Source organism: Rhineura floridana, chromosome 2, assembly GCF_030035675.1.
Source record: "Rhineura floridana isolate rRhiFlo1 chromosome 2, rRhiFlo1.hap2, whole genome shotgun sequence".
In the NCBI taxonomy this organism is placed as follows: domain Eukaryota; kingdom Metazoa; phylum Chordata; class Lepidosauria; order Squamata; family Rhineuridae; genus Rhineura; species Rhineura floridana.
In genome coordinates, this window is record NC_084481.1 from 3,019,577 (window position 1) to 3,033,391 (window position 13,815).

The 13,815-nt window shown below is 44.0% G+C and overlaps 1 protein-coding gene across 2 annotated transcripts in view; it reads left to right on the forward strand.

The window, feature by feature from the left end:
• The window catches only part of LSS (lanosterol synthase), a 34,679-nt gene that overhangs the window by 7,040 nt on the left and 13,824 nt on the right, over positions 1 to 13,815 (forward strand). For both annotated transcript variants that reach the window (XM_061607632.1, XM_061607631.1), the window contains exons 4-11: positions 262 to 370; positions 1,171 to 1,292; positions 2,804 to 2,900; positions 3,972 to 4,107; positions 4,873 to 4,981; positions 6,183 to 6,301; positions 7,372 to 7,469; positions 8,273 to 8,300. In XM_061607632.1, the coding sequence (XP_061463616.1) occupies positions 262 to 370; positions 1,171 to 1,292; positions 2,804 to 2,900; positions 3,972 to 4,107; positions 4,873 to 4,981; positions 6,183 to 6,301; positions 7,372 to 7,469; positions 8,273 to 8,300 (818 nt within the window). The remainder of the gene's footprint in view (positions 1 to 261; positions 371 to 1,170; positions 1,293 to 2,803; positions 2,901 to 3,971; positions 4,108 to 4,872; positions 4,982 to 6,182; positions 6,302 to 7,371; positions 7,470 to 8,272; positions 8,301 to 13,815) is intronic.

Below are 13,815 nucleotides of genomic sequence, written 5' to 3' on the forward strand. Positions count from 1 at the left end.
TGGGTCATCAGAGATGGCCAACACGAAAGACAGGGTGTTTAGCAGCATTGAATTATGCCCAATGGTTGATTCAGTGCATAGGTTTTCTCATGTTCAGAGCCTAACTACTATAATTCAGAAAATGCCTCTGATTGTAGCATAAGTGCCTCTCTTCCTCTTAAACATTATGCTCCAAGCTTGTTATTTTTGCTGACCGAAAGAATTAACACCCTTGCTTCTGTGGAGGGCTGATTGCTTCATATACTGATCTTTTAAACACAGGGCTGCTAATCACATGCTATATTGCCAAGATCCCACTGCCAGAAGAGAGCAAGAAGGAGATGGTGCGGTATTTGCGTTCAGTTCAGCTCCCAGATGGAGGATGGGGCCTGTGAGTAAAATTTAAAAGCCGGTGTTTTAGAAACCACCCACCTGTCAAACTTGGTTCACGAGGGGGTGGGCAGATAAGGATCTGAGAAAAAGAGTTAAAAAGTGGATTTGCCTTCTTCACTGCTTGCCATTGGCTGCAAAATGGTGGATAACCATTTGCTCCCCTGAGAGTTACTCCCTCCAGCCAAAGGTTAAACATGGGGTGACAAGGTTTAAAAACTTTTTTTCTGTTTAAGATCCTCGCACTACCACACAGACAGTGAAATAACAAAATAATAAAATGGCTCTCAAAAAAAACAGGCAGGAATTGCGAGACGGCTACAGATCAGCTAGTGTGGCATTTGCAGAGCCCAGGTACCACAGGAGCGGGAAAAACTTATGCATATTTTCCACAGTTTAGCCACAGTTTGTGTCAAGAGCATGCAAACCAGGGAGGATCCTAGGCTCCTTCTTGTGATGTCAAACTATGGTTTAGTATTACATCCAAACCAGTCTAGTGTGTAAACAAACACCAGTTCAACATATACAGTCCTGAGAACTGAAGTACCACATAACATTTCCATATTCTGCATTTAGAATAAAGCTCTGAAATGTAGGCTTTGCAAGCAATTCCATTGTAATGCTCCTGTCCTGGTTTTGATTGCAGCTCAGCTGCTTGGAAATTACTTCACAGTCCTTTACGCTGCTCAGTTAGCCAATTGCAATAATGCTTGATCAGCCTGAAGTCAATAAGGAAAAATGGACTTTTGTTGCAAGAGTACACTGTGGGTATTCCTAATACTTTCCTTTGTTGTCCGGTAGGCATGTTGAGGACACATCTAAGGTATTTTCTACTGCTCTCAACTACACAGCCATGCGAATCCTTGGGGTCAGTCCCGATGACCCGGACCTGTTGCAGGCCCGAAACAGCCTCCATAGCAAAGGTAACTAATCAGTTGGAGACTGAAAGTGAAGGTGGCTTTGTTTTTCTATCAAGTATTGGTATCCTGTGGAAAGGAGCCTCTCCTCATTCATAGCTGGTGGGGAAGGCAGGTACAAGTCCCACACTGAAGTGGTGAGTGGTGAGTGCAGTGACTCCAGTCATGTCAGCATCTACTGTACACTTTGGATTTCCCAGCTTGGTCCTGGTTCTTCTGGCTGCTGAAACATTAATTGAACCAAACCTTGCATGCTTCAAGGTCCTGCAGCTGTTGTGTGATAAAGTCCTTATGGAAATCTGGAGAGAGAAAGACTAACAGTGGTCCCAATGCATGATGGGAACTTAACTGCATTTGGAAGTGTATGGCCACCACAGCCTCCCTTACTGTCAGTTGCGTACTCAACAGTGTCCTCTGTGTGAGGAACACCTTCTGTTGAATAAAGGGAGGGTCATTAAACCAGTGGACTTGCATTGTATGGAGACCAAACCCTGAACAGTGGGCTCCCAGTTCTTCTGTCCAATAATGTGTTTCCTTTCAGTAAAGTTGGAATCTCTCTTGAATTTAATATACAATTTAATATTGACCGCCTTGAGTGCCCTCACTTTAAAAATACTTTACTGTTCGCGGCCCTCAGGTTGGAAACCACTGATCTACACCTATTGATGCACCACGTTTGGCTGCATAGTAAGTCAGAACCTTATGCAGCACTTGCCCAGATTGTCAGTTAAGAAACCTTCCAGGTTCTGCTGTGGCATATGCAGGGGTGCAGATATTCTGTGGTTATGTGCAAATGTTGAAAGTGGTATTGGTCCCCAAAAATAGATCCCAAGAATCTCAGCTTTTTTAAAAAAGCAAATTTCTAGCCCTTATGCCTGCAAAGTTAAGTGTGGAAGTATAGCAACGAGTCTGCTGAAATCTCAGAAGGCGGAAGAGTGGCTGAATAAGTTTCCCAAGAAGCCAAAGAGAGTTGGGGCTTCAGTGTCCTACACAGCTCTTTCCCTTTCCACATAACTAAAAATATCCAGAATTATAAACTATACAAAATAGGTTGCTTAATTTGCATTAGTTATGCAGATTGAGATATTTCAGTTATTCTTTAGCACAGAATATTGACTTTTGTTTTATTTTCAGCACAGCCCTGGCCTGTTTAGTTGAACAACTGGCAATGCTTTCTCTGGGAATTGTCTTCTTGTATGGCAGAAATCCCATTCTCCAGCCTTTTATTTAGTCTCTCCGAGGTTACTTTGCAGGACAGCATGCTTTCCTCCTTCTTTTCAGAGGCCTCTTGCCTCTAGTTCCAGGAAGACAAATTTCAGGGGTTTAACCAATTATTTATATGTATATGTGGGTGTATGCGTAGTCTACTGGTAACATTTTTTAAAAATGTGATCCCACACCTACACTCTGAACTGATACACCCCTTCAGGCCACTATATTCCCCCCTCCATGTGCTACATGCAGTGATCTCGGGTTCTCTCGGTATCTGCATGAGAGTTCTATATTTGTCTCTTCAGGAGGTGCTGTGGGAATCCCTTCCTGGGGTAAATTTTGGTTGGCTGTCCTGAATGTCTACAGCTGGGAAGGACTGAACACACTTTTCCCTGAGATGTGGTATGCATAATTTTAGTATATTACAGTGCAATCCTAATCATGTATGTTAACTCCCAGGTTCAGTTTCTGGCACATCCTGCTGAAGAGCAGAAAAAAGACCAAAGTTTCAGGAGGCACAGAGAATGGCCACCTGGATGGGTTATATGCTGAAAACTTCTTAGGACTGTGACGTCCTTCCCTGGCACCACCTGTGACGCTCTCACTTGTGGCTACCAGCAGACAGGATTGTCAGGTTTATTTTTACCTTTCACCGCACTAGCACAGATCTCAGAAGATCCCCCTGCTAGGCCTTACTACCCAATACTCTGTATCTCTTATAACCTTTAGACTGTGCCTTAGTCTCTGCCAGGCTATCTCGATACCTTGTGTCTATGGGTATAGGTAATTCCCAACCCCCCCTGCAGCCTCTTTCACTGAAGCTTACAGCCCTGGGTTTCTCTGTGGTACTGGATACAATATCTTTTCCTCTGCCACTGCCACCATTTGATACAATTACTGTTCAGCCTTGGTTACTCTGCCGTCCCCCCTGGATTGTGTATCCCAGCTGAAGAATCAGGCTTTTAGTAAACCAATAAATATTTATTAAGAATTAGAAATAACAAGATTACTTAAGGAATGTTTCACAAGCGTATGGTTTCATCTATATTCTGTTATGTACTTGACTTCTTACTAATAGCCTCAGAACTCCGACTCACTCTCAACAACAACAGCAACCTCCAAACACCACCTCACAGCCACCACCCCAATTCACCACCAAACCTCCAACAACAACAACCACCAAACCTCCACCCAGATTCAACTGTCATTCTTCCATTTATACTCCCAGCCATTCAAATGCTCAGCCAATCATTCAGCATTTTACTGCTCATGTACTCCCCCTCCTCTTTCACTCCACTTACCATATATCTTCTATATAACCAGCACTTACATTTACAGTATAAGCAGGAACATCACAAGGACCACAGATACATACTACTACGAGTACTATTTCTAGAGTTCTGCCAGTCTTATGTCACAGTGCCTGTGTTCAGCCAATCCTTTATCATAGGCTTTCTTTTTTATTTTTGATAGGTTGTTCCCTCCCTGGATGCCAGGCCACCCTTCCACTCTTTGGTGTCACTGCCGTCAGGTTTATTTGCCAATGGCCTACTGCTATGCCACACGTCTTACTGCAGAAGAAGATGAACTTGTCCTGAGCCTCCGAGAGGTAGTTCCAAGAGGTCTTTTTTCTTCTTCTCTGTCCTCTTCTCTCAACCTTTTTGTTAGCCTTCTGCAATTCCGTGGGTGCTAAATTGGGGGTTTGGCATGCAGTGCAATAGTTTGTATGTGATCTTAGGGTTTGCTTTAAAGACTGTGTCCTTCATTGTGTGAAAAATTAGTGCAGTCAGAAAACACCAGTCATTTCCCCCTAATCATATTCCTTTCCCTGCTTACCTGCAATTGTGCTGCCATACTGCTGTTTGTGAAGAACAAACCAAAAATCTAAAACCATCAGCCCCTCCCACAAATATTGTGAAAAAATGCAATGTTTAGATAAGCAAATTTAGATCATTCTGTGCACAGAATTTGAGTTTCTCTGTTTCACTGTGAAATAATTTAGAAAAGTGCTTGTGCATGACTCCTCTTGAGCCACAATAGTAATGTTTATATCAAGTGTTCTACTCCAGCACCAATGAAAGCAGGGATTACAAATTATCTTGACTTCTGTAGTACTTTATATCTCTTTAGAGCCATACAGAAGCCAAGATAATTTGTCCAAAAGTGTCTGATGGAGTGGCAGCGTGGAATGCATAACGTATACCTAATTTAAGATTCACTTTGATAGTTTATAGTACAAGAATACCATTAACCCAGTCTTGTACCAGGATTCTAGACTGAGAATAATAAGCCTGTGCAGCCTGTTACCAACTTTAGTTTCTGTTGCTAACTCTGCTGTTAGGTCACAAGAAACCACATACCACTTTCTTCTTAGGAATTGTACATACAAGACTATTCCAGTATTGACTGGCCAGCACAGAGAAACAATGTAGCTGCAGATGATGTCTACACACCACACAGCTGGCTGCTCACAGTTGTCCATGGTCAGTACCTCTGTTCCTGGAAGGTAGAGTCTTTACGTGTTTTGCCCTTGCTGGACATCTTGTCCTGTTTACTAGTTGAGTCAATGCTCCTGGTCAAGTCTGAGATGTACAATGCTCCTGCCATGGATTCATGGAAGAATTAAAAGAATGCTATCCATGTTTACTTGGAAGTAAGTCCCACCATGTTAGTGGAGTTTATTTACAAACAAGTAGATGTGTTTAGTGAACAACTGCCTGTCCTGGAGAAATGTTAGGTTATGTGCCTTTTATCCTTGATGCTGTTTCTGTATGTAGTGGATATATAGTGAGATATAAGATTCTGTAGTGGATGGTTTTGCAATTGTGGGGAGGCAACATGTCTTGGGCGTCGTTTAGCTTAAATGCTGTGCAAGTGCACATCTACTGGCACGTATAAAATCTCTGAGTGTAATGAATAGGCATGTGACGGGAGAAGGCCTGGGCAGTGACAGAGCTACTAGTCTTCACCAGACATGCTCACAAACACATACAAAGCCCTTCTGCCTCTCTTTCTGGGTGGGCTGTGAAGTGTTCTACGGGGTATTTTTCAGCCTTTCATTTCATTTTTAATCTTACTGTCTTGGCTGGATCTTACCAGAGGTGGCTGCTCACTGCTGCAGGGATAATGGGAAGAGTCCTGTACATGCTCTGTATAATTTCCTTGTCCTTTGCTTTTACAACTCCACTTACCTTTGTATCACCTGCTGATTTCATGAGAAACTATTTTGTTACCATTCAGAGATTCCATCTAATGCTAGATAGAAGCAATCTTTATGGGCACCACCTTATATGTCCCATGGTGTATGTATTAGCTAAAGAGTATGTCTATTCAGGTTGCATAGAATATTTTTTTTCAACACCCTAGTCCCTGTGTTCTTGTCCCTGAACCCTTGCATGGGTATCTGCTGGATGCTGATCCCAGCAACACGGTAACATTACTGCTGATGCTGCGTAAATCACCTATGAGTGTGGTTTGTGCTGGGACAGAAAAAGAGTGAACATGCTTCTCATGCATGCAGGGATTGTTTGTGATGGTGGCTTTGACTGAACCATGGTGGAAACCTAAGTCTAGGCTTTGCTAACTGTCTGTGGCTTAGTGCCTGCCTGTATTCTTATTACGCACTCATATTGCTGTTCCGCAGATAACGTGAATCCTCTTTATGTCTCTGTGCTCCCATTCCAGCCCTAGTCAACATCTACGAAAGATTCCACAGCACAATTCTGAGACAGCGAGTCATGGAGCACCTATATGAGCACATTAAAGCCGATGACCGATTCACTAAGTGCATCAGCGTTGGCCCTGTAGGTCACTTTAAGTTGTACTTAGACCTAAATAGTTCTGGAAAGAAGCTTGATCTGCAGATTCTGCCATGCTTGTTTCAGCATGGTCTGTGTTCCTGGTGGTACAGTAACTGATGAGCCCAAGTAGATGTGAGGGTGATCTGGCTGCGACATGTGACCCCATTGATCCCTAGAGTTGATACGGCTTATCTGGCTGGCTAGGCAGGTTTCCCTACATCCTTCACCAGGCCCATGTGCATCCCTGCCAAAACTCTCCACACATCCCTGCCACACCTGCACAGAAGCCGCATGCCTACTGTTCTGCAGTGAAAGGTATACGATAACTGAGCTGCTTCTGCTGATCAGTGATATCTCTCAGGCCCTGAGAAGCTTTGGCTGCAATCCTGCACACACTTGGAATGTCTCTTCCATTGAGTTCAGTAGAAAAGAACGAAAAGTCCTTTTTGTAGAGCACATAAATCACAAGCAGAAGGTCGCAGGTCCTGACACTTCCCAGTTGAAAAGGAACTCAAGTGGCAGAGCTCAGAAGGACCGTCTGCTTCAGATCTTGGAGAGCTGCTGCTGGTCAGAGCAGACCATACCAGGCGAAATGGACAAGCAGGCTGGTCTGACATAAGGAAGCTTCCTACGTTTCATGTAAACTAGGCTGTCAGTCTCTTAAGTGATAAAGCTTGGGCTGGGGTAGGGAAATAATGAAATACTTCAATTGAAGAAGCATGAACTGCCCAGAGATGGCCCCTGAATCCACTGGCTCACTTTTCCACTTCAGGCATTCTGCATTAGGGTTAAGGAAACATTAGGGTTAGGGTTGAGAAGGGGCAGTTGGAAGAAGCATGCTTGGTGGTTTGACATGGCGATGGAGGTGCGGAGCTAGCCTGCTTGTCCTTACTACAACCCTTTGAGTATTTACATGGCTGCAAAATGGCAGGAGAGGGCTACTGTCGGTGAGCCTTCTTTTTGACTGCATACTGATAATTGATGTAGGATCTGAGTTTGTGAAGAAGCACAAACATCACGGGCTGATTGCTTTTTTAGGGGAAATAACTGTCTGCCTTTCTCTGCCCATTTAGATATCTAAAACAATTAACATGCTTGTGCGCTGGTATGTGGAGGGAGACAAGTCTCTTGCATTCCAAGAACACGTTTCCAGAATCCCTGACTATCTCTGGTAAGGCTTTTTCCCCCCCAAACTCGTACATCCTTTTAGCCTAGCGTTGTTGTTGTTGGAGTGAATTTGCCGTTTGAACAGCCTACTGAGTTCATAAGGAGAGGGACTTTTAAGGTCCATTCATTTGTTCATTCATTCTTACACTTGAACCGTGCCCTTCCTCCAAGGAAATCAGAGCAGAGCTTGGAACAACAACCTGCTAGGAGGAAGGGCGGGATATAAATCAAATAATAAATAAACAACAATAAATAGTCAGGGCAAGAGGACAGCCAGTGTGGTGTCGTGGTTAGAGTGTTGTACTGCGACCTGGGAGACCAGGGTCTGAATCCCCACGCAGCCGTGACGCTCAGTGGGTGACCTTGGGCCAGTCACTGCCTCTCAGCCTCAGAGGAAGGCAATGGGAAACCCCTCTGAATACTGCTTACCCTGAAAACCCTATTCATAGGGTCGCCATAAGTTGGAATCAACTTGAAGGCAGTCCATTTTCATTTTTTCAGGGCAAGACACAGTGGCTTTCCCAAGGCTAACCTGTGAACTGAAGAGCCAGAACTCAGGGATTGGAACCTGAGTTTCCTATATCCAAACTCAATCCTCCAGCCACATGGAGACCCTCCTTAAGCAGCTAGAAGTGACACTCATTTAAGTCCACGTTTATGTGGCTTGGGATAAGGAGCTCGTCAGTGCTGGCAATGAAGATAACTACATGCAGACCTCTTGTCCATTTGTTCACCCGAAGCTACATGAAACTCAGGCTAAGTGCAAGATCATGTTCACCACACTGAGTGCTTTTTATCTCCTTGCAGGCTGGGACTGGATGGCCTGAAGATGCAGGTAATGATCCCCGGTGTAAATGAAAGGAGTTTACTTGTTCATGCTTGCTGAGGGTCAGTCGAAGGTTACACATAGAAGTGTGGGCAACATTACACCATCTGTGCTGTTTTTAACTGGAAAAGCTGCTTCCAGAGTGGCCACCGGGATCAAAGAAGGAGCAGGGGTTGCCCTGCCATTTCCCTGCTCCAAATTGCCCCCCTTCCTGGAACTCCTGCCTGCCCCTCAGTTGTAGATGTGGGAAAACATGTATTATAAACTTGGAGCAACAAAACAGGTTGGGAGATGGCTGGGAAGCAAGTGGCAGAACATAAGTTGAGAGCCATTGTTAGGCCTACATGGTGGCAGTGATTGTTGTGGAAAAGCAGAACTTCACCACCACAATCACATTCATGGATGACAGAGGTCTCCACGTAGGTACTTGACATCCATGAAGAAACACCGTTTACGGTAAGTACAAACTACCTTCTCAAAGTGCCATCCAGTGGAGCTTTTTGAGTGCTTGGCAGCATACTCTGCTCTAGCCTACAGGATCTAGTATATTAGGGGGGTGGGGAACCTTTTTTTGGCCTATGCGCATGCCAGATCATTATCTCCCCATCCCTTGGTGGGCCAAACTTGCCCCACCCACCTGTCAATCACTTGACATCGTAATGACATCAGGTGATGCTGCACTTTTATTTGCATTTATCTTATTTAACAAAATTTAGTGCTTTTAGTGTTTTTGTAATGTAATAAATAAATAAATAAATAAATAAAAATTTACATACTGCGTGATTGTGAAAAACCTCTAAGCTGTTTATTTAAAAAGCCCCAATTGTTGGGATATCAAAGCACAGCGCTGGGCTGCTTGAAAGCCCTTTAGAAGCAACTTTGCACCTTGCTCAAGGAGTGGAGAGTGGTTCGCATTCATAAGCATTGTGGATTGGAAGCAGCCCTCCAAAATTTTTGCTTATGGCAATTATGTTCCTTTCAATGTTATACAAACCATATCTCTGAGAGCCGTATTTGGAGCTCCAAGATATGTGCCCAATAAAATATTGTGCCTGCAGGCAAAGTTGACTTCTGTAGAGGCCCGCACGTGGATTCAGAAGATAAATTTTTGATTAAAGATAATTTTCTTTCCTGTGGGATTGGCCTCACTGACTCTAAACAATGTTTTTCTGACAAAATGGATAAGGACATTGTGCAAGAAATTACAGAATCTCGGATTCACTCTTGGTAGTCTTTTAGTTCTTGGATATACCGAAGCTAAAGCTATTATTTAACAGTGAATTTGGAATACATTCAATACAAAATCATTTTAAGTATGGCCACAATTTACCCTGATTTCAGGGGCAATGAGAGGGCATATGTGCCCCCAAATTACTGGGCAGACTTGACTGTCCCCAAATTCATAAAAGCATTTACATGAGCTAGATTGAATGTCGTGCCATCTGCGCTCATGGAGGGGAAGATTCAGGAGGGTTCTCTATTGAGTGATTATGCCCTTGTAAGGGGGATGAGGAGTGGAAACAGTTGAACATGTTTTATTTATTCTCCTTTTATCATGACATCCAATTTATTACCCCAATTTTACAGAAGATCCCTGGAAGATCAGACAAATGTTATTTATTGTCTCTTTAGTCAGATCAGAATCCCCAAGTTACAGCTCAAGTGCCTAGTTTTTGTGCAACCTTAACTGCTATAGAATGTTGATAAAATAAGATTATTTTAATATATTATCAGGTTCTATAGGGGTCTGAGAGTTTTTATACTTTTATATGTATTATATTGTTTTGGTTTGCTGCATTGTATATGTGCTGGTCTGTGACCGAAATAAATAAATCATAATCTAAACTGCTGCAGTATAGGAATCCTCTGAAGCTAAATACTTTGAAGATAAAATCCCTCATGCCTGCTTTAGCTTAGATACTGCAATTGCAACAGTTCAGTTCAGTCGGTGGATGGGTTCAAAGCACCATCTGGTTCAGTTGTCTGTGATGTTTTCAGCTAATGCAGCCTAATGATGTAGACACAGTTTTTGGAGGGATGCAGCTGACCACCGGCCTATTTTGGCTGGTGACATCTAGGAAGAGGGTGATTGGCATGATCCAGGGAGTGATTAATGCCTTCTTGCAAGAGGGAATTCTGAGGACTGCAATAGCTATTGACTAGTCACTTTTATTTTATTTATTTATATAATATTTTCTATCCTGCTCTTCTGGTGCCCATATGCTGCTCAAGACTGCTTACAACAATTTAAAATCACTGCACAATAAAATATATTAAAATTCAAATACACATCAGATAAAATATGCAACATTAAAATCCATTTAAAAGCAACAATGGCAGATATCACAGGTAAAAACGACCTTAGCAAGCAAAAGCCTGCTGGAATAAAAATGTTTCTGCCAACCAATGAAAAGCAACTAGAGGGGGGCCATTGTACTCAAATAAGTTTAGGCAATGCAGTTCCCAAGAACGTTTGGATTACCCTGATTTTGTGGACTTATTTCAGTCAGGCCTCAGAGCCAGTTCAGCATGAAACTTGCCTTGGTCACCCTGATGAGTGACTTACGCTGAGAGAGAGAGATGGGAAAGTGCAAACCTGCTGATTCTCCTGGATCTCTTGGCAGCTTCCCGAAACTGCTGTGACTTGGGCCCTGGGAGCACAGGATTGTGGTGGTTCCACCCCTTTTTGTGTGGCCAGTACCAGAGGGTAGCTTTGGGGAAGTTCTGTTCAAACCCATGGCACCTTTGTGATGCCATTCCCACAGGGTTCCATCTTGCCCTCCATGCTACTCAACTTGTATATGAAGCTGTTAGGTGATCATCCAGCGACTCTATTTCTTCCTGTCACCTAAATCAGGTACGATGGCAGAAGAGCTGAATCATCTGAACTTGGTAATGGGCTGGAAGAGGACCGATAAACTGAAACTCAGCCCCAATAAGATGAAAGTCCTGGGTGGATGTTTCCCAGTCTGGGGAGAGGGGATTCAGTCTGTCCTGGATGGGATAGTACTTCCTCTCAAATAGGAAGTTCATGCAATGGGAGTATCCCATGATCCGGCTTTGGTGCCTGAGGCTCAGGAATCCTGGATGGCACATTTTATCAGCCTAGCTTGATTATAAATACCAGCTGTGAACTTTCCTGGCCAAGCATAGTGTGGTAATTTTGATCCATGCTCTGGCAAATTCCTGTTTAAAATGCTATAATGCGTTGTATGTGTGGCTGTCCTTGAAGACAGCCCAGAAACTGCAGGTTGGTGCAATATTTAGTGGCTCGTTAGGAACAACTCACCAATTTTGAGAGAATTACCCTGGCTGTCAATTCAAAGTGCTGACTTTGACCTTTAAAGTCTTACTTGGTTTGGGAGTCTAGGTACTCCAGACCACCACCAACCATGTCAACCTGCCTGAAGTTTAAGATCTTCTTCTGAGGCTCTTTTTAGAGTGTCTGCTTTTGGAAAGTCCCTGGAGATGAATGGAACCTGGCAGAGTCCTGAATGCTTTGGGGGATTTCCCAGTGGATATTGCTGCTGATCCTGTTGAGGCCCTGGTATTATTGTGGGATGGAGAGAGGAGGACGGCCCACACTGCACCTTGGTTTACTGAGGAACTGCAGGCAATGAAACAGGTTGGGAGATGACTGGAGTGCCAATAGTGGAAAACTCTCCAAAGCTGACCAAACTCTTATTAGGTCACACAGTTCTGCCTACCAAGTGGTGGTGAAGGCAGAGAAGAATGACTTTTCTGCCAGCATTGCAATGTGCCATCCAGTAGTTATTTTGGGTGGTCTGGAGGCTATGGTGGATGGTTCTCTGGAGCACTCGGCAGCATGCTGTGAGCAGTTTGCATGGCACTTTGAGGATAAAGTCACTCAGCTTCGTAGTGCCTGAGACGCAGCAGCAGTTCTTGCAAGTCCAGTCAAGGTGTCCAGTGCAACTTCTTTCCATATATTATGGGATTGATTTCAGTTTACGTACCCTGATGATATGGACAGGACTCTTGCAATGATGCTCTGGACCCTGCAGTTTACAATAACTACTGCTCAGTTGCAAATATCTCCTTTATGGGCAAGGTGGCAGAGAGAGTAGTGGCAGAGCAGTTGCAGGAGTTCCTGGAGGATATGGTCTATCAGGATCCGTTTCAACCTGGGTTCAGGTATGGTTTGGGGACCGAGCCAGCCTTGGTCACCCTGATGGATGACCTGTTTCAAGAGCGGGACAGGGAGAATGCAACTCTTCTTCTTGATCTTTCTGTAGCTTTTGATACCATTAAACATGGTATCCTCCTGGACTGGCTCTGTGGAATGGGTATTGATGGCACTGTTTTATGTTCCTACCTGCAGGACTGTGTCCCAAGAATAACATTGGGAGACTGTGCCTGAACCCCACAATCTTTGTGCTTTGCTGCACCGCAGGGCACGATACTGTTGCCATTGTTGTCTAACATCTAGATGAAACCATTGGGAGCAGTCATTAGGAGTTCTGGGGCATCAGTATGTTGATAATACACAGCTCTATTTCTCCAGAACATCTGAGTCAGGAAAGGCTGAGCATGGTCTGGAACGTTGTCTGATTGCAGTTGTAGTATGGATGAGGGCTAGCAAACTGAGCTTGAACCCTGGGAAGATGGAGGCGTTGTGGCTGCTTCCAGTGTCCAGGAAATTGGCTGTTTGCCTGTTCTTTATGGGATTACTCTTCCTCTGAGAGAATAGGTATGTGGTTTCGGGGTGCTGCTGGATCCATCTTTGTCACTTGAGGCTAGGAATGTCTCTTACTAGCTACAGTTGGTGAACCAGCTATGGCTATTCTTGGACAGGCATAGCCCGACTGCAGTTATTTGTGCGTTGGTAACCTCAAGAATTGATTATTGCAATGAGGTCTTTGTGGGGCTACCCTTGTGCCTGGTTCAAAAGCTCCAGCTGGTGCAAAATGCTGCAGCTAGACTACCGCTGGGAACAGACTACCGGCAGCACATAGCTCTGGTGCTTTAAAGCTTGCACTGGCTGCCCGTGTGTTACAAGGCCAGGTCCAAGGTTCTTGTATTAATTCACAAGGCTCTTAACAACTTGGGTCCAGGATAGCTTAAGGACCCCCAGAACCCTTATATCCTGGCCTGAGAGCTTTGGGGGAGTCTCTGCTGGTGGATCCCCGTGGTTCACATGTGTAGCTTGTAATGACTAGAAGCCATCCTTTCAGCGTCGTGGGGCCTAGCCTGTGGAACTCCCTCCAGATGAAATTAGACAAGCACCGTCGTCGTTGAACTTCAGGCCCTTTACAAAGACTTCCTTGTTCCAGCAGGCACTTGAAGTTGTTGTTTTTAATTAATATACAGTCACAGACCCATTGAAATAAAATAGTCAATAAAAAGTCAGAATACTTAAGATACAGAAATATAAAAGTACAACATAAATAGCAGTTAAAAGAGAAGAATCCTCTTGCGACTCCTTTGGGCAGAGAAGAGGAACTTAGCCACTGACTCTGTTGTAGAATTATTAAAATCAGCTAGGAAATATTGCACTTTAAGGTGA